At 43.1% G+C, this 24,307-nt stretch overlaps 1 protein-coding gene across 7 annotated transcripts in view; it reads left to right on the top strand.

Moving 5' to 3' along the window:
• The window catches only part of CREBBP (CREB binding lysine acetyltransferase), a 150,189-nt gene that overhangs the window by 54,012 nt on the left and 71,870 nt on the right, over positions 1-24,307 (top strand). For all 7 annotated transcript variants that reach the window (XM_027117557.1, XM_027117555.1, XM_027117556.1 and 4 more), the window contains exon 3: positions 22,678-22,854. In XM_027117557.1, the coding sequence (XP_026973358.1) occupies positions 22,678-22,854 (177 nt within the window). The remainder of the gene's footprint in view (positions 1-22,677; positions 22,855-24,307) is intronic.

Genomic DNA, 24,307 nt, shown 5'->3' on the forward strand with positions numbered 1-24,307 from the left:
ATTTGAGATAATCACATTTGAAGTGATGAGACTGCTTTTCTACTGTTTTCAGAGAATTATTTTCTAGTAATAAAAGTAGTTGATTGTACAAAAATTGAAAGTTTAGAGAAGAAACCATAATCTTATCACCCAGTTCATAATTGGTGTTAACTTTTTGATGTTTTCCCTAGCAATCTTTTATCTATAATTATGTATCTCTTTTTAAAGTCAAAGTTGGAGTTATATTTCTTTCTTTTTCCAGTTAACTTTGTAACTCATTATTTTCTGTAGCACAAACTGAATGAATGTTTTGCATAATAGCAGCATTGAGTACTTTGATTTGATAGGTCTCCAGGGTGACTACTTTGAAGAGTATACTTGTAAGAAAAACCAGTCAGCTTTGTTACTTTCTAACTAAAGGTCAACAGTTAGGATCTGGGGTTAAAGACCTACATGTATTAATTTTTTAAATATTTTATTGTTTTACTTTCATTATTAATTTTTTTTAAAATTTTTAAATTTTTATTTTTTTTTGCGGTACGTGGGCCTCTCACTGTTGTGGCCTCTCCCGTTGTGGAGCACGGGCTCCGGACGCGCAGGCTCAGTGGCCATGGCTCACGGGCCCAGCCACTCTGTGGCATGTGGGATCTTCCCGGACCGGGGCACAAACCCGTGTCCCCTGCATCGGCAGGCGGAGTCTTAACCACTGCACCACCAGGGAAGCCCCCCATTATTAATATTTTTAAAGGTATAATTTACGTAGAGTGAAATGCACAGATCTTAAGTGTTACAGTTTGATTTGTCAAAACTCATGCCCATGTAACCCGTACCCTTCTTAAGATACAGGGCATATTCATTACCCCAGAAAGTTCCTTTGTATTCCTCACTTTACCTGTTCTCTCCACCCATGTCTGCTGTCACTACTGATTTCTTTCACCATGGATGAGTTTTACCTGTTCTCAAACTTCATATAAATGGAATTCTGTAATGTGGGTTTTTTGGTTTGTTTTTGGTGAGGCTTCTTTTGCTCATGGTGTGTTTTTGAGATTCATCCATGTTGTTGCCTGAATTTAGTAGTTATTTTTATTGCTAATTAGTATTCTGTTGTATTAATATACCATGATTTGCTTATCTAGTCTCCTATTCATGGATGTTGTGGTAGTTTCCGGTTTGGAGCTGTTAAGAATAAAGCTTCTGTGAACATTTTTGTATAAGTCTTTGTGTGGACATATAAATTTTCATTTCTCTTAGATAAATAACTAGGAATGGAATTGACTGGATAAGGAGGGGTCTGTTTCTGGACTCTACTCTGGGAGTCAGCAAACTATAGCCTATGGGCCAGATCTGGCCCACAACCTAAGAATGGTTTTTATGTTTTTAAACAATTGGTTAAAAAACTAACAAATAAATAAAAGGATGAGGGATGGGGGCTTCCCTGGTGATGCAGTGGTTGAGAGTCCGCCTGCCGATGCAGGGGACACAGGTTCGTGCCCTGGTCCGGGAAGATCCCACATGCTGTGGAGCGGCTGGGCCCGTGAGCCATGGTGGCTGAGCCTGTGCGTCCGGGGCCTGTGCTCCGCAACGGGAGAGGCCACGACAGTGAGAGCCCCGCGTAACCGCAAAAAAAAAAAAAAAAAAAATCGGGTTGCTTAATTTCTCATTTTCATTTCTGTTTAATTTCTAGATTTTGTGTCATTGTTTGACTTGTTTGTTGCTAATATGGAGAAATATAATTGGTTTTTCTTTATTAACGTTATATCCTGTAACTTTGCTAAACTCACTTGTTCTACTTATTTGGTAGATGCCTTAGAATTTTCTAGGTCATGGTTGTCCTTGTAAAATAGTTTTACTTCTTCCTTTCTAATCGGTATGCTTTTTATATTTCTGGCTTTACTGCTCTGCCTGAGACCTTCAGTGTTTAATAAAAGTGTTGAGAGCATACATCCCCTGTCTTATTCTGGATCTGTGGAGGAAGCCATTCAGTCATTTATTAAGCATGGTGTTAGTTGTAGGCTTTTAGAGGTATCCTTTGTCAGGATGAAGAAGGCCCCTACTCTACGTAGTCTGCTGCGTCTTTTTATCATAGATGATTGCTGAATTTCATCAAATACTTTTTCTGTATCTATTGAGAGGATCAGGTGGATTTTCTTTATTCTGTTAATGTGGTAAAGTACATCTTTCTGAATGTTGAACCAACCTTAACAGTCCTGGGATAACCTCCCTCAATCGTGATGTATTAACCTTTTTACGTACTACTGGATCTGATTTATTTTATTTATTTATTTTTTAAACTGAGTTAGGATTTTCCTTCCTTCCTCCCTTCCTCCCTCCCTCCTGTTTTTATTTGGCTGCGCTGGGTCTTAGTTGTGGCGCATGGGATCTAGTTCCCTGACTAGGGATCAAACCCGGGCCCCCTGTATTGGGAGCTAGGAGTCTTAACCACTGGGCCACCAGGCAAGTCCCAGATCTGATTTATTAGAATATAGTTTAGGATTTATGCGTCTATATTCATGAGGGATATGTGTCTATAATTTTCTTGCAGTGTCCTGATATGGTTTTGGTATCAAGACTACACTGGTTTGTTCCCTCTTCCTTTCTTTTCTGAGTTCAGTATTTTTTCTTAAAATGTTTGATAAAATTCACCAGTGAGACCATCTGGGTCTGGAGTTTTCCTTGTGATGAGGTTTTAAACTATAATTTGATTAGTTTAATAGGTACAGATTATTCATATTTTTCATTTCTTGTGTTAATTTTGATAATTTGTGTTTTTCAAGGAATTTATCCATTTCATCTAAGGTCTTGAATTTATTTGGCATAAAAGGATTCATAATATTCCCCTAATTTCCTTTTAATTTCTACAGACTCTGTAATAATGTCCATTGCCCCTCTTTCAATCTGATATTTATAATTTTATGTTTCTCTCCTTTTTCCCTGATCAGTCTGGGTAGAGGCTTGTTAATTTTATTGGTATTTTCAGACAACCAACTTTTGACTTGTTAATATTCTCATTTTTATAGATCATTGATTCTCTTTTTGTTATTTTCTTTTTTCTATTTTGGGTTTTCTTTGCTCTTTCTAACCTCTTGGGGTAAATGCTTATTAGATCATTGATTTTAGACTTCTCCAATATTAACATTTGAGCAATAATTTTTTTTTAACATCTTTATTGGGGTTTAGTTGCTTTACAATGGTGTGTTAGTTTCTGCTTTATAACAAAGTGAATCAGTTATACATGTACATTTGTTCCCATATCTCTTCCCTCTTGCGTCTCTCTCCCTCCCACCCTCCCTGAATCAGTTATACATATACATGTGTTCCCATATCTCTTCCCTCTTGCGTCTTCCTCCCTTCCACCCTCCCTATCCCACCCTTGAGCAATAAATATTGGTCTGCACTGCATTTCATAAATTTTGATAGGTTATCATTTAGTTCAGAATATTTTTATATTTTGATTTGATTTTTTATATTTGATTTCTTCTCTGGCTCATGTTTCTTTTTTTTTTTAATTTATTTATTTTTGGCTGTGTTGGGTCTTCATTGCTGCACGTGGGCTTTCTCTAGTTGTGGTGAGCCAGGTCTACTCTTGGTTGTGGTGCACAGGCTTCTCATTGCGGTGGCTTCTCTTGTTGTGGAGCACAGGCTCTAGGCGCGCGAGCTTCCGTAGTTGTGGCACATGGGCTCAGTAGTTGTGGCTTGCGGGCTCTAGAGCACAGGCCCAGTAGTTGTGGCACACGGGCTTAGTTGCTCTGTGGCATGTGGAATCTTCCCGGACCAGGGCTTGAACCTGTGTCCCCTGTATTGGCAGGCAGATTCTTAACCACTGCGCCACCAGGGAAGCCCTGACTCATGTTTCTAGGTAGAAGTGTGTTGCTTAATTTTCAAATATTGGGGATTTTTGCAGATATTATTTTGTTATTGATTTCTGATTTCATTGTGGTCAGAGAACATGCTCTATATGATTTTTGTCGTTTGAAATTTACTGAGACTTGTTTTATGGCCCAGTGTATGGTCTGTCTTGATGAATGTTCTGCATATGCTCGAAAAGAATGTGCCTCCTACAGTTGTAGGGTGTAGCATTTGTAAATGTCAGTTAGAGTAAGTTGATTGTATTCAAATTGGCAACGCCCTTACTGATGTTTTTTCTGTCTCTTCTATCAGTTACTGAGAGAATGTTAAAAATATCCAACTATAATTATAGATTTTTCTATTTTTACTTTAACTAGAATGAAATTTGATTACTTATTTCATGTATTTTGATGCCCTTTTATTAAGTGAATATACATTTTGGATTATTATGTCTTCCTGATGAATTGAACTTTTTATCATTCTACATGTTTCTCTTTATTTCTATTAATATTCTTTGTCTCATTAACATAGCTGCTCCCACTCTTATTAATATTTGCAGAGGATATCTTTTTTTTACCCTTTTGTCTATGTCTTTATATCTAAAGTGTGTCTCTTGGAACGAACATATAGTTGGAACTTATTTTTAATTTATTCTGACAATCTTTGTCTTTAAATAGAAGGTTTAGTTTATTTACATGAAATGTTGATACAGTTAGACTTAGGTCCACATCTTGCCATTTGCTTTCGATTTGTCCCTTCTGCATATTGTTCTTTTTTTTCTCTTTGTTCCTTCCCTGCAGGCTGATTTCAACATCTTTGTCATCTCTCTGTTTGTTTCATTTGCAGTCTTTTGTTCGTTTGTTTAAATATATAATTCCAGTTACGGGTCACATTTTCCTGCCTCTTTGCATGTTTAGTAATTTTTGATTATGTAGTGGATATTGTGGATATGTTGTTGAATAAGTTTTGCTGTCTTCCTTTAGGGAGTGTTGGATTTGTTCTGAGAGACATTTGACTCCACTCTTTGTATTCCTCTTGGGTGTTTTTCCGTCACTGCAAACATTTTAGGAACCATTCTCAAGCCCAGCCATTAACTTGTCTCAGACTTTAACACGGACTTGGGCAGGGCTTCTTAAACTTTAATGATTTGCAGATCACCTGGGGATCTTGTTAAGGTGCAAATTCTGCTTTGGGAGGTCTTGGGAAGTGGGGTGCTTTGAGTCTGCTTTTCTCACCAGCTCTAGGAGGGGCAGTTGTTGTGGCTGTGCCCTCCAGGCACTGGGAGGTCTCTCCATCTTGATGGTGTGAATGTAAGTTAGGGTATGTAATGGGTGCCCATTGGTGATTGGATATATCACACTTCAAAAGTTATCTGTTGTTTCTTTCCTTGTTCAGTGTAGAAAGTTGGGAAGTACTAAACCTAACATTCTTTATGTAAATGGGTCCAAAGCATGACTTCAAGGATCGACTTCTCCAAAATGTTTCTGCAATATTTTGGAAAGAGTTACGTTTACTGTAGACAGTAATTTGCTGTCCATCTGTCACCAAGTTAAAACATTTAGGGTTTTTATGTTGATTACCGCATAATACTTATGGCATTTTTCAGAATTACATAATGACTATAACATAAAATTTCAGTATGATCCTTTTATGAACAAGGATAACAATTACTGTATTTACTCTTTCTGAATTATAGTAAGAGAAGAGCAGCAAGGAATGACACTTCTGGGCTGGGGTGCCGATTGTACTGGGCTCTGTGCTGGGTGCTTTGCAACACAATCTCAGTTCGTCTCATGTTTAATAATCCTGTGAGGTACATGCCATATCTGTTTTGCACATGGAATAAAATATTCTGAGCCACTTTTCTGTCTCCCAGGAAATTATTCAAGATGACACATGTTAGAAAGTGGCAGACTTGACTTACAACCCATCCATGTCTGACTCCAAGGTCTGTATTTTTTCTACTACACCATTTTGTCTGTAATATACCAGGATTCAACATAAGATGGGGAACTGCATAATACCCAATTTTCTGTGTATGGACCAGGTTTTACCCCCATTTACAAAATTTATAGAATAGATAACTTGGAGAGTGAGTCTAATTCCCCAGGAGTATTTTTTGTTGTACAGAAGGATTTGCTGCTTACACCCTTCTAGAAACACACGTGTATACTGTGGGCCTTGCCTGTGGTCTCATTGGGCTGTGGCTCTCAATCTGAAATAGTAATTCAGCCAAGCAAGTTTTGCAAGACCCATAAAGAAGTTGATTTTTCTGGCTAGGGAAAAAGTGTTTACCTCCCATGTGGGAGGCCAGCATAGTTATAATTACTTTTTATGTGATTTTTTAAAGTGATCTTGTCTCTTAAAAATTTTTTTTTAAACAATACTACTACTGTAGCAAAGAAAGATTTCATTTGTGACTTTCTGGGTTTTTTAAATTTTCAAAACATACCAAAGAACAATATAATCAACATCTATGTTTCTGTTAGTCAGAATTAACACATGTTGATACTTTTCAGATTTTCTTCACAGTTTTTTTTTTTTCTTAATTTTTATTTTGGCCACACCACATGGCTTGTGGGATCTTAGTTCCCCAACCAGGGATCGAACCTGGGCCCATGGCAGTGAAAGTGCCAAGTCTTAACCACTGGACCACCAAGGGAATTCCCTTTTCACTTTTAAAGTAGACACTTTCTTGGAAAGTTTTAGATTTATAGAAGAATTGGAAGACAGTATTGAGGATTCCTATATTTCTTCCTCCCCCCATTACTGTTTCCCATATTATTATATTTGTATATTTGTCACAATTAATGAGCCAATATTGATACATTATTATTAACTGAAATCCATACAGATTTCCTTAATTTTCCCCCTAATGTCCTTCTTCTTTTTTTAAAATTTCATCCAGGATACCACATTACATTTGTTATGTTTTCTTAGGCTCTTCTTGGCTGTGACATTTTCTCAGACTTTCCTTGTTTTTGATGACTTTGACAGTTTTGAGGAGGACTGGTCAGGTGTATTTAGGATGCCCCATTATTGGGATTTGTCTTATGTTTTTATTATGGTAAGACTAGGGTTTTAGACTTAGACGGGGTTATGGAAGGAAGATCATAAAGTGCCATTTTTTAAAATTAATTTATTTTGGCTGCATTGGGTCTTCGTTGTGCACGGGCTCTCTTTAGTTGCGGCGAGCAGGGGCTGCTCTTTGTTGCGCTGCGTACTTCTCATTGCGGTGGCTTCTCTTGTTGCAGAGCACGGGCTCTTAGGCACACGGGCATCAGCAGTTGTGGCGCACGGGCTTAGTTGCTCCGAGGCATGTGGGATCTTCGGGACCAGGGATCGAACCTGTGTCCCCAGCATTGGTAGGTGGATGCTTAACCACTGCGCCACCAGGGAAGTCCTAAAGTGCCATTTTTATCACATGGCAAAGTGTGCATATTGTCATCATGGCTGATCACTTGGTTGTGTGGCTTACCTGGCTGAGTTCGTGTCTCTGCTGTACTGTTCCATTCCCTCCCCCTTCTAGCCTGTCCTCTTGGAAAGAAGTCACCATGCACAGCCCACACTTAAAGAATGGGGTTGGGCTCTATCTCCCTCTTGGTGGGGTGTCTGTGTAACTTATTTGGAGCGCTTCTGCATGGGAGATTTGTCTCTTTTTCATAGTTTTTTAAAATAAATGAAATCAAATCTAACAGATTAAAAATCTAAGTGTCTTATACACGATATACATGGTACGCTATATGTATTCATCTCATTAAAAAAAACTTGGTATTATTAAATTGATACATATAGGTTTGATTCTTTTTTTTTTTTTTTTTTTTTGCGGTACGCGGGCCTCTCACCGCTGCGGCCTCTCCCGTTGCGGAGCACAGGCTCCGGACGCGCAGGCCCAGCGACCATGGCTCACGGGCCCAGCCGCTCCGCGGCATGCGGGATCCTCGCGGACCAGGGCACGAACCCGCGTCCCCTGCATCGGCAGGCGGACTCCCAACCACTGTGCCACCAGGGAAGCCCTGATTCATTTATTTTTAACATCTATTCATATGACTTAAAATTCTTCTTTAATTTTTTTGTATTAAAATTTTTCTGTATTTGTGCAGAGTTTTGAGTATACACATAACACTCTGAAAACTTTGCTTTTTACAAGAACTTAAAGCAGTGGGTGTAGCTGAATCTCAGAAACAAGAGGGTTTTGTCTTAATAATTGTTAAAATAAAAATTACTCACAAATGGAGTTTCCCCAAAACATTTTTTATTTTTCTTTGATCATCTTTGCTACAGTTGGTAAAATGCATTCTGTGCAAAAATTCCTTTTTTCCCCCTTTTGTTGTCTGCTGAGGAGTGAGCACCTTTCCTGAATGTTCTAATGAACAAGTGTCCAGAGTGCTCTGAATAACACCAGATCAGAGCTATGAATTGGTTGTTGATGACATTTTCTGTTCAGGAGATGCAAGTAATTATCAGTGGATTGTAATTCCAAAGCCATAGTTCTGTATAATTACATCTGTGCATATTATTGTATATTTTAGGGTAAGAATGTGGCACTTGGGTTTGTAGCTTTTGAAAAATGGCATGATTGCAGTGGTTGCTTTGTTATTACCAAGTGGAAACTTCATGCCCTCAATAATGAGTTGTTTAATTCTGTTATTCTGCCCAGTGTTTGAAGGATGAACTGGAAAACAAGCCATCTTAAGTCTTAGAACAAGGCAAGAGATAGATAATACTGGGAAATGCCAACTTCATACATCGTATTGGAATTACTGACCTTGTAAATTACAAATTACAATGCATGCCCGTCTGTTTTCAGTATTGTAGAAAATTTATTCACTTTAGAGAATCCTGTCTGATGTTAGAGATTTTCTGTGCTCTATTTTTAGAAAGAGATCTTAAAGGCACCTCAAGATTGCACAGTGCTTTGTGGTTTTCAGAGCATTTTCCTATGTGCTGTTCCATTTAAGTTGGAAACAGGAAGTCTGAGCAGCCCTCTGTGTATGGTGTACAGAGGTGTATGGTCTCATTGGTGAGCAGCCATGCTGATAGGGCTATGGGGGAAAGCACTGGGGCATGGAGATAAGGGACAGACCAAGGGGAGGTTCAGAGCGTTGTTTTCTCCCCTGAGGACTTGGCACATGTTGGTTGGAGATTGGCTGTAGAATGGGAGGTGCTGGCCTGCTTGGCAGTTGTACTTTTAAAGTTGTCAGGGTGTGGTTGCACCTAGCTGTGCTACTGCCACATGTGGATTCATTGAAGGAAAGGTGTGTGGAGATGGGTGTGGCCGGAAGACAGAAGGTGGTGACTCTCAGTTCAGTCTGTCAGAATTTGATTGGAGACATCATAGCAGCTTTCATTCCTGTCTGTTGATTTTGCAAGTGATGCTCTTTAGAGACAGAGCTTACCTCTTATAAGTAATTATCAACATTAATAACCAGCTTACTCCTGCTGTTCCCCGTATTGATGTTCATTTTAATTAATACCTTCGATCTATCAGTCAACTCCCAGCCAGATGGCTGGTCATCTAGTCCGATTTTTGTGGGTAACTGAGTAGAGAGAGACTTTGAAACTGCAAGAGTAACTTCTCTAGGCCTAGTGGATACCCAGGCCCCTTTTGAGATGTCTTACCGTATTCTCATTCATGGTGATGATGCCCAACAGCACCCGTCACTGATGAATATTACAGTTACTATTTAGCCCACTTCTCAAGACCCACCTCAAGTTAGACCACCTGAGCTGTTTGTCTGCCCACAGGGCCAGGGCCCCCCTCTCCCCCTTCAGACTCCATTTAGCAGTCAGTGTTGGTGCCACCTGCTGACAGCGCACATGTGTTTTCCTTGTAGCTTGTGTCTCTTGCCTTGGGCTCGAGAGGACGTGGCCCTGCATGCTATACACCTCCACCACCCCGTAGTATCTCCCTTCTGGAAGATGCTTAATAGACATCATTCTAATAATTGATAACGTGTATTTTACCACTGCCTTTTCAGCTTCCACTGTGCCAAAGATCAGAGCATCATTGCTAACAGCTGAGAGCTGGGAGGCAAGTGGGCTTTAGTGAGAGTTGGGCAGATGTGATAGCAGCTGGATCATTTCCTTGCTGGAATAGGTGCTACTCCTGAAATAGGTACTTTCCAACTGTAAAAGTACCTCACTATCGAAACATGGGAGCCAAACGCATTCTGGTAAATCCCTCATGATCCAGTCTCTTGCCTGTTGCTCTCCAAAGCTCAGGTACCAGATAGATTCAGATGAAATGGTATCCCTGCTGCCTGAAATATGAACCAAGATTAAGGTAGCAGGATAATTGTGCCTTTGTTGTATCAGGAGGCACTCACGAAATTTCCAAGTTGATAAACATAAGCTACTAAAGCAACATACAGCTTTTTATATCCTGATTGGCTGTTGACTATGTTTTGCTTCTCTTTTCCCTCCTTCCAGCCTTCTTTGCCAATAGTAGTGGTAGATGTCTGAGTGGCTGAGCCTCATTCAGGCTTTTTTTTCTGGTCACATGTATAATACATTAGTAACAACTTACAACCATGTTATAACCGGGGTGAATTTGATTTAAATTACCACCCAAGAGTAATCTCTTGACAGTCATACTCAGTTTGATCTACCTAGTTTTATTCAGTGTCTGATGACAGGTTAAAATTAATATTTTAGGGATTTCCCTGGAGGTGCAGTGGTTAAGAATCCGCCTGCCAATGCAGGGGACACAGGTTTGAGCCCTGATCCAGGAAGATCCCACATGCCACGGAGCAACTAAGCCCGTGCGCCACAACTACTGAGCCTTCACTCTAGAGCCCACGAGCCACAACTACTGAGCCTGTGTGCCATAACTACTGAGCCTGTGCACCACACTACTGAATCCTGCGCACCCTAGAGCCTGCGTGCCACAACTACTGAGCCCACGTGCTGCAACTGCTGAAGCCTGCGCGCTCTAGGGCCTGCGTGCCGTAACTACTGAGCCTGCATGCTGCAACTACTGAAACCCGCGCACCTAGAGCCCATGCTCTGCAACAAGAGAAGCCACTGCAATGAGAAGCCTGCGTACCACAATGAAGAGTATCCCCTGCTCACCGGAACTAGAGAAAGCCGCGCACAGCAACGAAGACCCAATACAGCCCAAAAAATAAATTAATTAATTAAATTTAATTTTTAAAAAAGAAAAAGTTAATATTTTAAGTACAGGTGTGCAGCCCAACAGTGTGTCATCTTGTCATTGTGGGCAGTCATAATGTTTGAGCAGAGAATGGCTTTTAAAAATAACTTTTTGGGACTTCCCTGGTGGCGAAGTGGTTAAGAATCCACCTGCCAATGTAGGGGGACACGGGTTCAAGCCCTGGTCCAGGAAGATCCCACATGCCGCAGAGCAACTAAACCCGTGCACCACAACTACTGAGCCTGTGCTCCTAGAGCCCATGCTCTGCAACAGGAGAAGCACAGGCACTGCAATGAAGACTAGCCCCCACTCGCCGCAACTAGAGAAAGCCTGTGCTTAGCAACGAAGATGCAACGCAGCCAAAAATAAATAAAGAAATTTATTTAAAACAAAAAATAATAGGGACTTCCCTGGTGACGCAGTGGTTAAGAATCCGCCTGCCAATGCATGGGACATGGGTTCGAGTCCTGGTCCGGGAAGATCCCACATGCTATGGAGCAGCTAAGCCCGTGCACCACAACTAGTAAGCCCGTGCACCACAACTAGTGAGCCTGTGCTCTAGAGCCCGCAAGCCACAGCTACTGAAGCCTGCGTGCCTAGAGCCGGTGCTCTGCAACAAGAGAAGCCACCGCAACGAGAACCCCATGCACTGCAACGAAGAGTAGCCCCTGCCCTCTGCACCTAGAGAAAGCCTGCGTGCAGCAACAAAGACCCAACGCAGCCAAGAATAAATAAATAAATAAAATTCAAAAAAAAATAATAACTTTTCCTCCTTAGATAAAATAATGTTTCATGCAGAGAATTTGAATAATACAGAAAATGTTTAAAAGATAAAAAACACCTCTAAACCCTTTATTAAATATTTTGGTGTTCTGTCTTCCTTGCTCTGTGTGTATGTGTGTGCACACGTGTGCATGTGTTATGGGGATTATATTTTTTAATCCTTTTTTTTAGAAGTTAATGTTTTACAAGGAACATTTTCCCCTTGTCAGTAATAGGTGAGTTTTTATAGTAAAAGAACTGTTTTAATGCCAGCGCTACTGCCTTACATTGATTTTGCACTTTCATTTTCCAAGTGCTTTCACTTACATTATCTTCAGGAGTGAGGTGCAACATCTGTAGAGTGTTAAGGTACCTCTGTGTGTCCTCAAAGCCATGTCTCTGCACCAGTGGACATGACTAAGAACACTTTACTATACCAAGTATATTTTTGTTAGGACTTTACACAACTCAATTTTTGGTTAGAAGTAGAGCCACATGTATTTGAAACAGTGATATGTCTTTGAGTATGTTTTATGGTTTGAGATTTATGGCATTTAATAAGCTGGGTGGGACTTTACTTTATCCTCTCCATTCCTTTTCTTGCAGCCGAGGAGGCCCCAGAAAACACTGGGCTTCTGTCCTCACCCTGCGTCCTGGGACTCACCTCCTGCCCCAGCAGTGAAGCTGATCGCCTGTCTGTTACAAGAACTTGTTTAGTTTTCCTGCCCCAATGGAGAGGAAGAAAAAAATTCTCTTAAATGTCAGCTTACTTTCTCTTCTAAATTTTGCTAGAAATAATCATGGGCTCTCTTCCCTACAACCTTCTTTGCCTGTTCGGTCCCATCTTTACCTCTCCTTCCCCTGAATTCACGCATTATCTGTGTGGACGTCGCCTTGTTCCTCTGTTGTCTCCTCTGCCTGATCTGTTTCATCATTTTTCAAGTGGATTGTAAATCCATGGAGTAGGGTAATTCTTGGCCTAACAGGAGAGAGCTGCCCTGTAGAGGGTCGGGGTAAGGTTTATTAAAAACTTGGCTTTTGGGGCTTCCCTGGTGGCGCAGTGGTTGAGAGTCCGCCTGCCGATGCAGGGGACACGGGTTTGTGCCCTGGTCCGGGAAGATCCCACATGCCGCAGAGCGGCTGGGCCCGTGAGCCATGGCCACTGAGCCTGCACGTCCAGACCCTGTGTTCCGCAACGGGAGAGGCCACAACAGTGAGAGGCCTGCGTACTGCAAAAAAAAAAAACAACAACTTGGCTTTCTGTTCCATTGTGCTTTAGCTGAGCTGCAGTGTAAATTAAAATTCATCTTTCTACAGATTCATTCCTTATAAAATAAAGTGCTTTTTTCTTATCTTTTTCCCTTTTCTCTCCTACTCTTTTATCTTTTCCTCTTTCTCCATAGCCACTGTGGGCTTGCCTTGACTTGGCTTTGATGCAATCCTAAAGAGGCTGCTTTCCCACCTAAAAAATGTTAGGACTTGAAGAATTAGGGAAGGCAATCAATTTAAGTTTTATCACCCTCACCTTGGCTTGGCGATACTTCCTGTAACACGATCTGGGAAATGGCGTGGAGGATGTGAAGCTGTAGAAAGCGTGGGGGCCTGTGCAGTGCGGGTGGCAGGGAGCGCCCTACAAAATCCCAGTCTCCTGGACGGGCCGCTGGCCACCCCACAGGGAGCCTACACTTAATGAGGTCCTCACAGTCCAGGGGCCGGCACTTGGCCACACGAATCCGAGTCCCCATCTGCCTCTTATTACGGGTAGCTGGGCCTTCCAGGAGTACAGACATCATACAATTCAAGGGCTGATTGTTTAAAACCAAGAAAGTCACTGGCTTTTCGGATCACAAAGAACTTTTTTAAAATAAATTTTTTAATTTATTTTTGGCTGCGTTGGGTCTTCGTTGCTGCACGCGGGCTTTCTCTAGTTGCGGCAAGTGGACTTCTCATTGCGGTGGCTTCTCTTGTTGTGGAGCACGGGCTCTAAACGCACGGGCTTCAGTGGTTGTGGCACGTGGGCTCAGAAGTTGTGGCTCGTAGGCTCTAGAGCACAGGTTCAATAGTTGTGGCACGCGGGCTTAGTTGCTCTGTGGCATGTAGAGTCTTCCTGGACCAGGGCTCGAACCTATGACCCTGGCATTGGCAGGTGAATTCTTAACACTGAGTCACCAGGGAAGTCCAGGGTCACAGGGAACTTTAAAGATCACCTAGTGGTCATCTAAATGCTTCGTGTCTCATGGCTGAGGAGAACTAAAACTTAGAGGGAGCAAGAGGTTTGTCTCAGTCACGCGGCTGATTAGCCGCAGAGTCAGGATTAGTTACCCCACTGACCTTGGCCTGGTGCTTTTGCTTGTGAATTAATGTAGACTGTACCCTGGAGAGCTGGTGTGTCCAACTTTTGTGACTTGTGAGGGATACCAACAGTGTTAGGGCACTGCCTTTGTTGCTAGAAGTTTCTAGAACAATTGGGCAACTACAAATGAGGCCTGAGGCCTTGGCAGTGATCTGCTGTCCTGTCACCTTCCTTTTAGGAGTTTCCACCGTTCTTTCTAAGTCACATTCTGCCCACATATCATCCAAGGGCAGTACCATGAAAGTCAGTAAATACTTCTGCCCATCTTCCAGTTGCAATTTATTAGTCTAAGGAGAGTGTTCAGACTTGGGGGCTGTGTATTTCCCTGAATGCTTTCAAAGCTGGCGTCCTTCTGAGAGTTGAGTTCAGCGAGGGGGGCTGCTCACATGTCCAGGGTCCTCATTCCCAGTTCTCTTACTCCAGGTGACACTGGACAGCCAGGCGATGGCTTTGGCATTGTGATTTGTTGCATATTTCTACTTACTCTTTATCTGCCAAGTTGAGGTACTGGAAGGATTCCAAGAGCAAGTGGGTGATAGCAGACAGCTGAACACAGCCATGTCTTTCCATGAAAACTGCTTTTCTTGGCTTTCTCCCAACAATGTTAGGTTGCCAGGAGAAAATGCTTTTGGCTTTACAAATGATATGGCCATACTCTGGGGTAGTTCTGGTTTTTTGGGTTTTTTTTTTTTTTTTTTTGGCTTTGTTTTTTGGTTTGTTTTTCTTAGTCATTGAAAAGAGTGAATACTTGTGACTCTTAAATTATTTGGCAGCTTTTTGCTCATGGCATCCTAAATTGTGTCGTTTTTACATACTTTATATGAATTTGTGGTTTTATGTGTGTACCAGCATGTGAAGAAAGATGCTAAAAACTTCAGGTTAATAAAGCTGTTATGTTAGGTCGAAGCCACATCAGATGGAACATTTGTTGCTTTGTCGTGGCCGGCTTGCAAGTGGGAGTCACATCAATGTCTTTTTTTGTGAAAATGTTCTTTCTTCAATTCTTCGATGTTTTGATTTAACTTTCAACCCAGGAAGGTTAGGCTAGGGTATTTTGATCATATATTTTTACAGCTTATGATCTATTTTAAGTTCCAAGTAAACATTCTGAGTATTAATTATTTTTTAAGCTGGAAAACAATCTAGCGTGAAACTGGAAACTTTGTGATTTACTAGGACAATTTGAACATAGTTGTCTGTTAAAAGTATTTCTACAGCTGGTGAATGCACAAGATTGTTTTTGTCACAAGTTTATTTCATGTTTCTCTGCAAATGTCTCATAATCAAATGCCAGTAATCCCAGCTGGCTTCTCCCTCTGATCCTACCTGTTTGAACCACTCCACCATCACACAGTCTCTGAAAAATGTTCAGTTTTTAAATTAGTACCCTAAGCATACTTAGGAAAGAAACTACATCTAGTGTAAAATGAATCCCCCCCCAAAGCCAAATAATAACATACTAGCCAGCACCTGTAGCACCTGCTACATGTCAGTCACTCTTCTTGGTGCTTCATGTTCGTGAATCCACTTAATTCTAACACAACCCAAAGAGAGGAGGTGCTGTCATCTCCACTTTACAGGTGATAAAGCTCAGGCACAGAGAAGTTTAAGTAAATTGCCGAAGGTCACACAGCTGGCAAGTGACAGAGCCACCTGCAGACCAGGTCCTCCATACTTAACCACAACGTTCTGCTGTCTCTTAGAATGAAATCTTATTTGTGGCTATGTTCCAATAAAACTTTTGTTTGTTTTGTTTTTTCAAAAACAGGCATTGGGCTGCTTTGGCCCTGGGGGCATAGTTTGCTGACGCCTGGTCTTGGTGGACTGAGCCTGTCCCTTTTGGCGGTGCAAGTCTGGGCAGTGCAATTCCGGGTGCTCCTGGAGGAGCTGAGGCTCTGCCTAAATAAGCGAGGGGGCAACGAGCCTGCAGCGGCGGTGGCGCCTCTAGGAGGGGCAGGGCAGGGCCAGCATCACGGCAGGTTCACCAGCTGGTTTGTTGTGTTCCTCAGCTTTCCGGGCCACCCTTTCCTCATCTACGGAGTGTAAATTTTTTTTTTTTTTTTTTTGTGGTACGCGGGCCTCTCACTGTTGTGGCCTCTCCCATTGCGGAGCTCAGGCTCAGCGGCCATGGCTCACGGGCCCAGCTGCTCCACGGCACGTGGGATCTTCCCGGACCGGGGCACGAACCCGTGTCCCCTGTGTCGGCAGGCAGACTCTCAACCCCTGCGCCACCAGGGAAGCCCGACGGAGTGTAAATTTTAACTAGATAACTCTCTGAGGCCTTCCAGCTGACAATTCTAACCTGTCTTATTGTCCCTACTAAGCTTATCGCTGAAGGCCGTATTTTGTTTTCTTTCTGTTTCCTGACCAGCGTCACACCAGTTACACACACACACACACACACGCACACACACACACACACAGCGGTACTTCCTCTGATTGCTCTGCTGTGTAGTGTGGTTTTAAGTGTATATCAAGGTGTGAGGAAACTGCTGAAGAATTCAGCTTTTGAAAAAGCGTGTTTAGTGGGCTCATTGAAACCACATCAAACTCAACATTTGTTGCCACTTGAAGCATTTCTGAAGCCCTGGTGGACTCTAAGTAAAATCATGAAGTGGAAGCGTGTTTCTGGCTGTCCTGCTCCAGTCCTGAGCATCTTCCCTCTTACCTCCTTTTCCCTATATTCTCAAATGGTCACACAGTGTGTCCCCCATCAAGCTTTTAGCTCAAAAATAGTTATGATCTGATCCTTCCTGTGAGTGTGTATTTCAAGAGGATGTTTGGAGATGGAAATTGGGGAGATTTCGTTTGTGAGGGTCGTTGTTACGTTAGTGGTTGACATCTCTGGATGGGAGTCTGCTACTGGAAAAGGCCCGTATGTGGCAGGGGTGTGTGAGGTCTAGGAAGAGGGAGTTGCCTTCCCCAAGGGCAGGCATCCTTAATCTTTAGGGGATCTTAGGACCCCTTTTGAGAATCTAATAATGGACCTTTTCTCTCAAAAATGCACATCACACAAAATGTGTACAGACGTTTCTGCCCAGGCACCCCTGCCTGCCACGGACTGCCCAGGCAGGCCCAGGCCCACTGTCTCATCTCAAGGGAGTTTGGGCTGCTGATGATGGTAGAGGAGCTACAACCTGTGGTGGCCCTAACTGCAAAGAAAGTGTTTCTCTGTCCCATTTTCCTAAGAAAGAGCAAGAAAAGGAATACTTGGCTTGCTACTATTGTAGAAACCTATTCTGGGGAGAAACTTACATGATCATTGTTACTTCTCCTTAACACCCCTTCTTAGTACTTTGGGTTTTCAGTTACTACCTTATTTGATTAGATGAGTTAGGTAAGTAGTAGAGATCTTCTCCGGGTTAGTGCAGTGTGGTGGAGAGAATCTCCCTGCTCTTTTGCAGCCCACGGCTTGTTCTCTTATTATGTTGATAGTTGTCATATCATGACACAAGTAGAAAGTGAAATATTTGTCCCACACTGAGCTCAGCAGAGGAGGCCGTTTGCAGCCACAGGTGACCATGGAGGCTGATGGACCATTATCGCAGTGCACCAGTGGGAAGCTCTGGGCTTGGGCCTGGCTGAGGCCTTGCACCAAAGCCAAAGGTTTGCTGGCCTAGTGCACGTAAGCACAGAGTGCCTGTTGTACAGCCAGGCCGGGCTCCCGTCTGTGCTGTCATGGGGCACAAAATCGTATTTGTCCTGTAAAACCAACTCCGAGTGCATATGCTCTTTGTGCTCAACCTTTGAGCACAGGCCAGTCGACTGACAGCCTGTCCATTGCAGCTAGTAGCTGAGATCCTCGTGGTGACTGTTTAGAAAACAGAAAGGAGCCTGTTCTGCTGCCACTCCCAGTGCCCGCTTCACCCACTGGTGACCCTTATCTGTGCTTGGCTTCTGTGACTGGGGCACGGTTCTTTGATTTCCCCCCCCTGCCCTCAGGGCTGATGTTGGGGTTTCTGTTGTTCCGAGGGGTGGGCTGCATGATGCAGTGGGTCTCTTGGAGTGTTCATTTATTTGGTCCTTTCCCCAAATACTAATTGATACCCACTATGTACTGGGGCCCAAGGACACAGAGGAGATGTATGTTCCAGGAAGGCAAGAAGTTTCATCCTGGTTTTGTGCCAAAGATAGATTTAGGATGGGTTGTCATAAATATTATTATGACAGATACTGCCACAGAGTCGTGTCCTGTTTTGAACCTTCCATAGCATATCTGTAGTATGTGTCTGTCAGAGTAGAGAAGCATCGTCTACTCTGTCCCTCTTCTGTGATGTCTGTCATTCACCTTCTTGCCTAACAGCTCAGAACTTCAGCAGTTTTTGACTGATGGGCCAGGTGCTATCAACAGAATTTGCTGCGGACACTACCTTTGTTTCATAATGAGGCTTGTGTAGGCATTGTTCAGGTTTGTTTGGACTAAACCCTAAAGACAGGTTTCCTCATCTGGTCTCATGCTTTAGAGTCATGCCAAGACTAATACCTAATCCCATCCTGGGGCAGGGGGTAGGCCTCAGGATCTGGCACTAGTTTTGGGGGGTTTGGGGGAGGTTGTCTTTTTTACCTTCCTATCTAGTTTGTTCTTCCGTGGTACACAGGGACTGTAGTTTACATGTCTTTATTGTCTCATTGAAGTGATAGACAAACAACAGAGTAAGTAGGTTCTCAAATGATTGATTGATACACTTGGTTACAAGAATGCATTTTCATGGGGATACTTGGTAGACCTATAACGCATTGTTTAATTTAGATTTTCTTATGGGGGAGCTTGCCTTTTTTTCAGTACTTACCATACTTAACTTTTCCTATTTTCTAAGGTTGAACTTGAATTAAATGCTTAAAAGGGCTCTGGAAGAATAGAGTGAAAGGATATTTTAACATGTATGGGCTGTTGCTGAATGAGGCAGAATATAAATATTTATTCTGTAGGCTTTAATTTGTTCTTATATAAACTGCACCATTAACTGAACAGTTGCCTATTTCTGCTGTTCTACTTTTTTTTTTTTTTTTTTTTTGCGGTACGCGGGCCTCTCACTGCTGTGGCCTCTCCCATCGCGGAGCACAGGCTCCGGAAGCGCAGGCTCAGCGGCCATGGCTCACGGGCCCAGCCACTCCACGGCATGTGGGATCTTCCCAGACTGGGGCACTAACCCGTGTCCCCTGCATCGGCAAGCGGACTCCCAACCACTGGGCCACCAGGGAAGCCCTGCTGTTCTACTTTTTGAATATTATTGAAAAGATTGTGTGCTGGTTCTGTAGCAGCCTTAAACCAAAATCTGATAAACTTCAGTTGAAAATAAAGTTTACTGGGGCTTCGAGCCCCGGTCCGGGAGGATCCCATATGCCGCGGAGCGGCTGGGCCCATGAGCCATGGCCGCTGAGCCTGCGTGTCCGGGACCTGCGCTCTGCAGCGGGAGAGGCCACAGCAGTGAGAGGCCCGCGTACCGCAAAAAAAAAAAGAAAAGACAAAAGAAAATAAAGTTTACTATATTGCTATCAAGTAACTGTTGGGAAATTAAATACGTTGATTTTATTAATTGGAGTTAGAGAAACATCTCGATTTATACTATTTCATCATGAGCTAAAGAACACGTTGGTGCTAAAAAAAACATGTGTTAGCTAGACTTGGGAATGTTTGATCAAAGGAGAAGAGATACAGACAGGAAATCAGAAATCTAGAAATCTCTAGAAGTGAAGGGCTTTTACTCAAAACTGCAGGCTAGGACTGGAGCAGCCTTCCGGTTCTACCAGGCTCTGCCAGGGGGTAGTTGGAACCACGGGGCCTAGTTGGCTGATGTGGCTGGGTGGCCTGTTAGAGGACTGTCCTTACCTAGGCCTCTGTTAGCTCTGATGTTAAGGAGGGACTGGCCCTGGACCAGGGAGCTGGTCCGTGACCTTGGAGCCTGATCCTGAAGGTGGCTGTGGCTTGCTTTGGTTCATCCTTGGAATGTGTTGTCATAGGCTGAGGGTGGGATTTTCCCCAATTTTTTTTTTAGACACATAGCCTCCTGTGAGCTGGCCATTCCTTACCTGCTGTCTGTGATCTTTGACTTTACCTTGGTTCTTGTCCCATGAGAATTGAAACCATGTTGAGAGGTTTCCTTCACTCTGGAATGGCCAAGAAGAAAAGGTGAGAACAGATTTCCTGATGAAATCTGTCAGTGTCCACAGCACTTCGGTGCTTTGTCCCAGAGGCTTACCAGGCAAGTAGTAGCCAACTGACCAGGCCACACACCCACCCAGTTTTCACCCTGGCAAGGTGATCATGTGAACACCGTCCCAATATTCGCAGAGCCTTAGACGTTTTTAACAGGGCTGATGAACTTTGAGCTGCACAGGTCCCCTTTGGAAGCTCTTTGACCTCTTGGTATTTATGTCCCTCTCTACACCAAAGGGCTGACTGCCTTGGACAGTTGGCATCAGTGGAAGGACAGTTGCCTCTCCTTTCCCACCCCCCAGCTGCCATCCACTTTGATTCATCAGTACTAGAAACTTCCAAAACAACATTGATTTTTCTTGTTTATCAGATTGGTGGTTACATGGAGCAAGCTCTATGACAAGTAGGAAAATTGCATCTGAATGTGTTCTGAACCGGGCTTGGTTCATAGCAGGCGCTAGGTAAACGCTGGCTGACTGTGAGCACGGATTCATGGAGGGTCAATTGATGCATGTGTCTTCTGACATGTTTGGTCCTAAGTAGAGAAATTTTAAATGAAATTTAGGAAATGGAAATTATAACCATGTTTTTTCCCCAGATTCTTGGGGCTCTGAGAGCAGTGTTTGAGTTTATGCAGAATTCTACAAAAAGTAATCATTACGTGGAGTTAATTTAGTGTAACACTTCCTGAAAATATAGGTTTTTGCTTCAGTTCTTCTGAGTTTCAGATAACAACTGAAGGAACCTAGTTGAGAATCAGAAATGTCCTTTATGTTAAAAGTTTGCTGATTAAGTCTCACCTTGATTAAATCATCTGAATTCAGAGTTGAGCCTACTTGGTGGGCTTTGTAAAGTGTTTGTTTTTGTTTCAGTTTTCTCAAGTTCACTTTGAATTTCAGTTGAATTTAAATTTGTTTCAGTTTACTCGAGTAAAGCAAATAAGGCAAAAGTGGCAGCTAGAATGTGTTCACTTTCAAAAACTTGAGAAGTACCGCTGTGAGGGCTATATGTGGAAACCACCAGTACATATGAAAATGCCAGAACAAGATCTTTTTGGTTACAGTAGTTTGGTTTTATTTGTGTTTTTATGCGGACATTTCAGCAGGAAGGGGTCGATTGTGTTGAGCATCTGTTTGTTTGCAGCCTAGAATTTTAGAGCTGAAAGAAGTAATGCAGTTGTCTTGTGCAAGACGCTCATCTTTCAGGTGAGATAAAGGTCCGTAGAAGGAACGTGAGTTAACCAGCATGAACGGGCTGGTGCAGTCACCATGTGAGGTTGGTGGAGAGAACTGAGCTGTGATTTCTTGAATGGAAACTCCCTCCCCTAGGGAAGGGGGCTCTTCCCTTCAGGAGACTCCTTCCTCCCAGTTTCTAAACATCAAATGCACCAGGACACCAGAAAACTAGAGCAGGCAGTAGGCAGCAGATGGATTGTTGCAACTTCGTGAGAGAGCAAAGCAGGCAGACTAGAAAAGCCACTCTCTTAGTAATGAGACTCTGCTTCTCCAGAGGGGGTGGCTGAGCAGCAGGACATCACTGTGGGGATTCCCGGATTCATGCATGTGGAGATTAGAGCTGAGGGGTCTGGCGGGAACCTGGCCGGGGTCTCTTGACTGGAGGGGATCTCTGACTCCTGTGGTTGGTTGCTGCCCCACCCCGCGGCATAGGTGGGGTTCCTCCTTTCCATTCTTGGCTTTATCTACTCTACAGTTTCTTTTATTTCTCTGTAATTAAAATAGGACTTTATCATGGAAAACTTCAAATACGTATAATATTAGAGGGGCTAGTATAACACCCACACACACCTGTCCCCTGGTGAGGAGTCACCGACGTTTGTCCAGTCGTTTTTCATTGACACTACCCCTTGCCTCACTAGGTTTTAAAGCAGATCCCAGACATTATATCATTTCTTTGTCAGTATTTCTGCTGTGCATTTTGAAATAATGGAAACTTAAATCTGATTGGGGGGTGGTAGCTGAAAGAAACGAATTACTTATAGAGTAATTAAGGATTAAACTGAAGGAGCTCCCCTTTGTCAGTTATTCTGGAAGGTTTTGTTTTCCAAATGATCTTAATGGGTCAGTGCCACTCTCAGGGTAGGGGACTTGGCGTGAGGAGTATGGCTGAGGGGTAAAGGTGGAAAAGTGCTGACTCTTGGGATGATATTTAGGAGGAGGGGACAGATGGGGTTGTTGGGAGCAGCTTCACTAGTCTCCTGCCTTTAGTCTGTAGCTGTTTGAGCAAGTTGCTCTGTTCATAATCCTAATTGTGAACCCTGAGAATGAGCCTTTAATTTATAATTGAAATGAAGATTTTACAGGAAATAATGATTTTTGCTTCAGTGGATCAAAGTGAGCATTTCTGAGGCTCTTCCTTTCATATGTGGTCGCGTCAGGATGGCTGATGTTGCTCTTTTTGTTTCAGATGGGAATGACTGGTAACACAAGTCCATTTGGACAACCCTTTAGTCAAACTGGAGGGCAGCAGATGGGAGCCCCTGGAGTGAACCCTCAGCTGCCCAGCAAGCAGAGCATGGTCAATAGCTTGCCTCCCTTCGCTGCAGACATCAAGAATGCTTCAGTCACCAACGTGCCAAACATGGTAAGTTGCCCTTGATCTTAGAGCTGTGGGTCTCCAGTGGGTGCTTTGGTGTGTGGATTTTATCGTGCTGACAGTGAAGATCTGCAACTAAAAGTGCGTCATGGGTAAAAGGAAAATAACCTGTATTTCTCATGCATACGCTCTCTCAGTGAGTTTAATTTTCTGTGATGAGCTGCCCGTAAGGGGCTAGTTAAGATGATTCAGCTAGTCTTCCCGAGGTCCCTATGTGGAGGGGGAGGGTTCATGTCCATGCGTCATTTTGATTTTCCTCCAGAGGTCACCCTCTTGATTCAGCAGTAGAGCCAAGAGAATTGGAGAGATGGGCTTTTTTACACTTCCTGTCTGTTAGTGGTTGAAGCTGTCAGTAGAAGTCCATCCATTTCTGTTACGAAGGACATTTATCTTCAGAGAACTGTACCTTGTCTGTGAGATGTGTGTGTCCTGTCTGACTTGACAGATGGTTTCACATGTCTTCATTCTCCCTGAGATTTCCTACCTGTAAAATAGAAACTACCCTTGCAACTCTCAACCTAACTAACCCAGATTATTAATGGGAAAATGGTTCCTTTTGTGCCACAAAATGGCATCTCTTTTAATTCCGGCCACTAAGGGTAAATGTGTTCTTTTGTCGGACCTCACCGTGCATACATGGCTTCTGCGTCTCTGATGTGCCTTTAGCGATGGGTCAGGGCCTGGAGCAGCCACTGTCCTCTCCCCTAGGCTTGCGCTGCCAGGGCTGCCATCCACATAGTTGTGCAGAGTGATTTGGGAAGACTCAGAAGAAAGCTGGGGGATTATGTTCAGAAAAAGTTGCTTTTTGTCTTTCGATTTTAAAAAAACTTTAATTTGAAGTATTTGTTGTAAAGATACAGACAAGAATTCCTGTATCTCCATCACCCGCTTCTCTTGATGTTAACATCTTCTATAACCTTGGTATATTTGCCAAAACTTAAGGAATTGACTGCTTACAGTACTTAGAAGTTTTGCGGCTGCTGGAAGCAGGAAGAGTTGGATCTCTTTTTCTTTGTTTTTGTTAAAAATCAGAAAAAGGGGCTTCCCTGGTGGCTCAGTGGTTAAGAATCTGCCTGCCAGTGCAGGGGACACGGGTTCGAGCCCTAGTCCAAGAAGATCCCACATGCCACGGAGCAACTAAGCCCGTGCGCCACAACTGCTGAGCCTGCGCTCTAGAGCCCGCAAGCCACAACTACTGAAGCCCATGCACCTAGAGCCTGTGCTCTGCAACAAGAGAAGTCACTGCAATGAGAAGCCCGTGCACCACAACAAGAGAAGGCCTATGCACAGCATCGAACACCCAACGCAGCAAAAAAAAAAAAAAAATCAGAAAAGGGAGTGATACTGAGGTATCCTAATCAGATTCGCTCTCAGTTTGCTACATTCTTCCTTCTTTAAAAAGAAAGGGTACAGGCAATGAGATCTGTTTTCAAGCTGCTTC

Source organism: Aethalodelphis obliquidens, unplaced genomic scaffold, assembly GCF_003676395.1.
Source record: "Aethalodelphis obliquidens isolate GAN/ISIS:26980383/991018 unplaced genomic scaffold, ASM367639v1 scaffold18, whole genome shotgun sequence".
Classification (NCBI taxonomy): domain Eukaryota; kingdom Metazoa; phylum Chordata; class Mammalia; order Artiodactyla; family Delphinidae; genus Aethalodelphis; species Aethalodelphis obliquidens.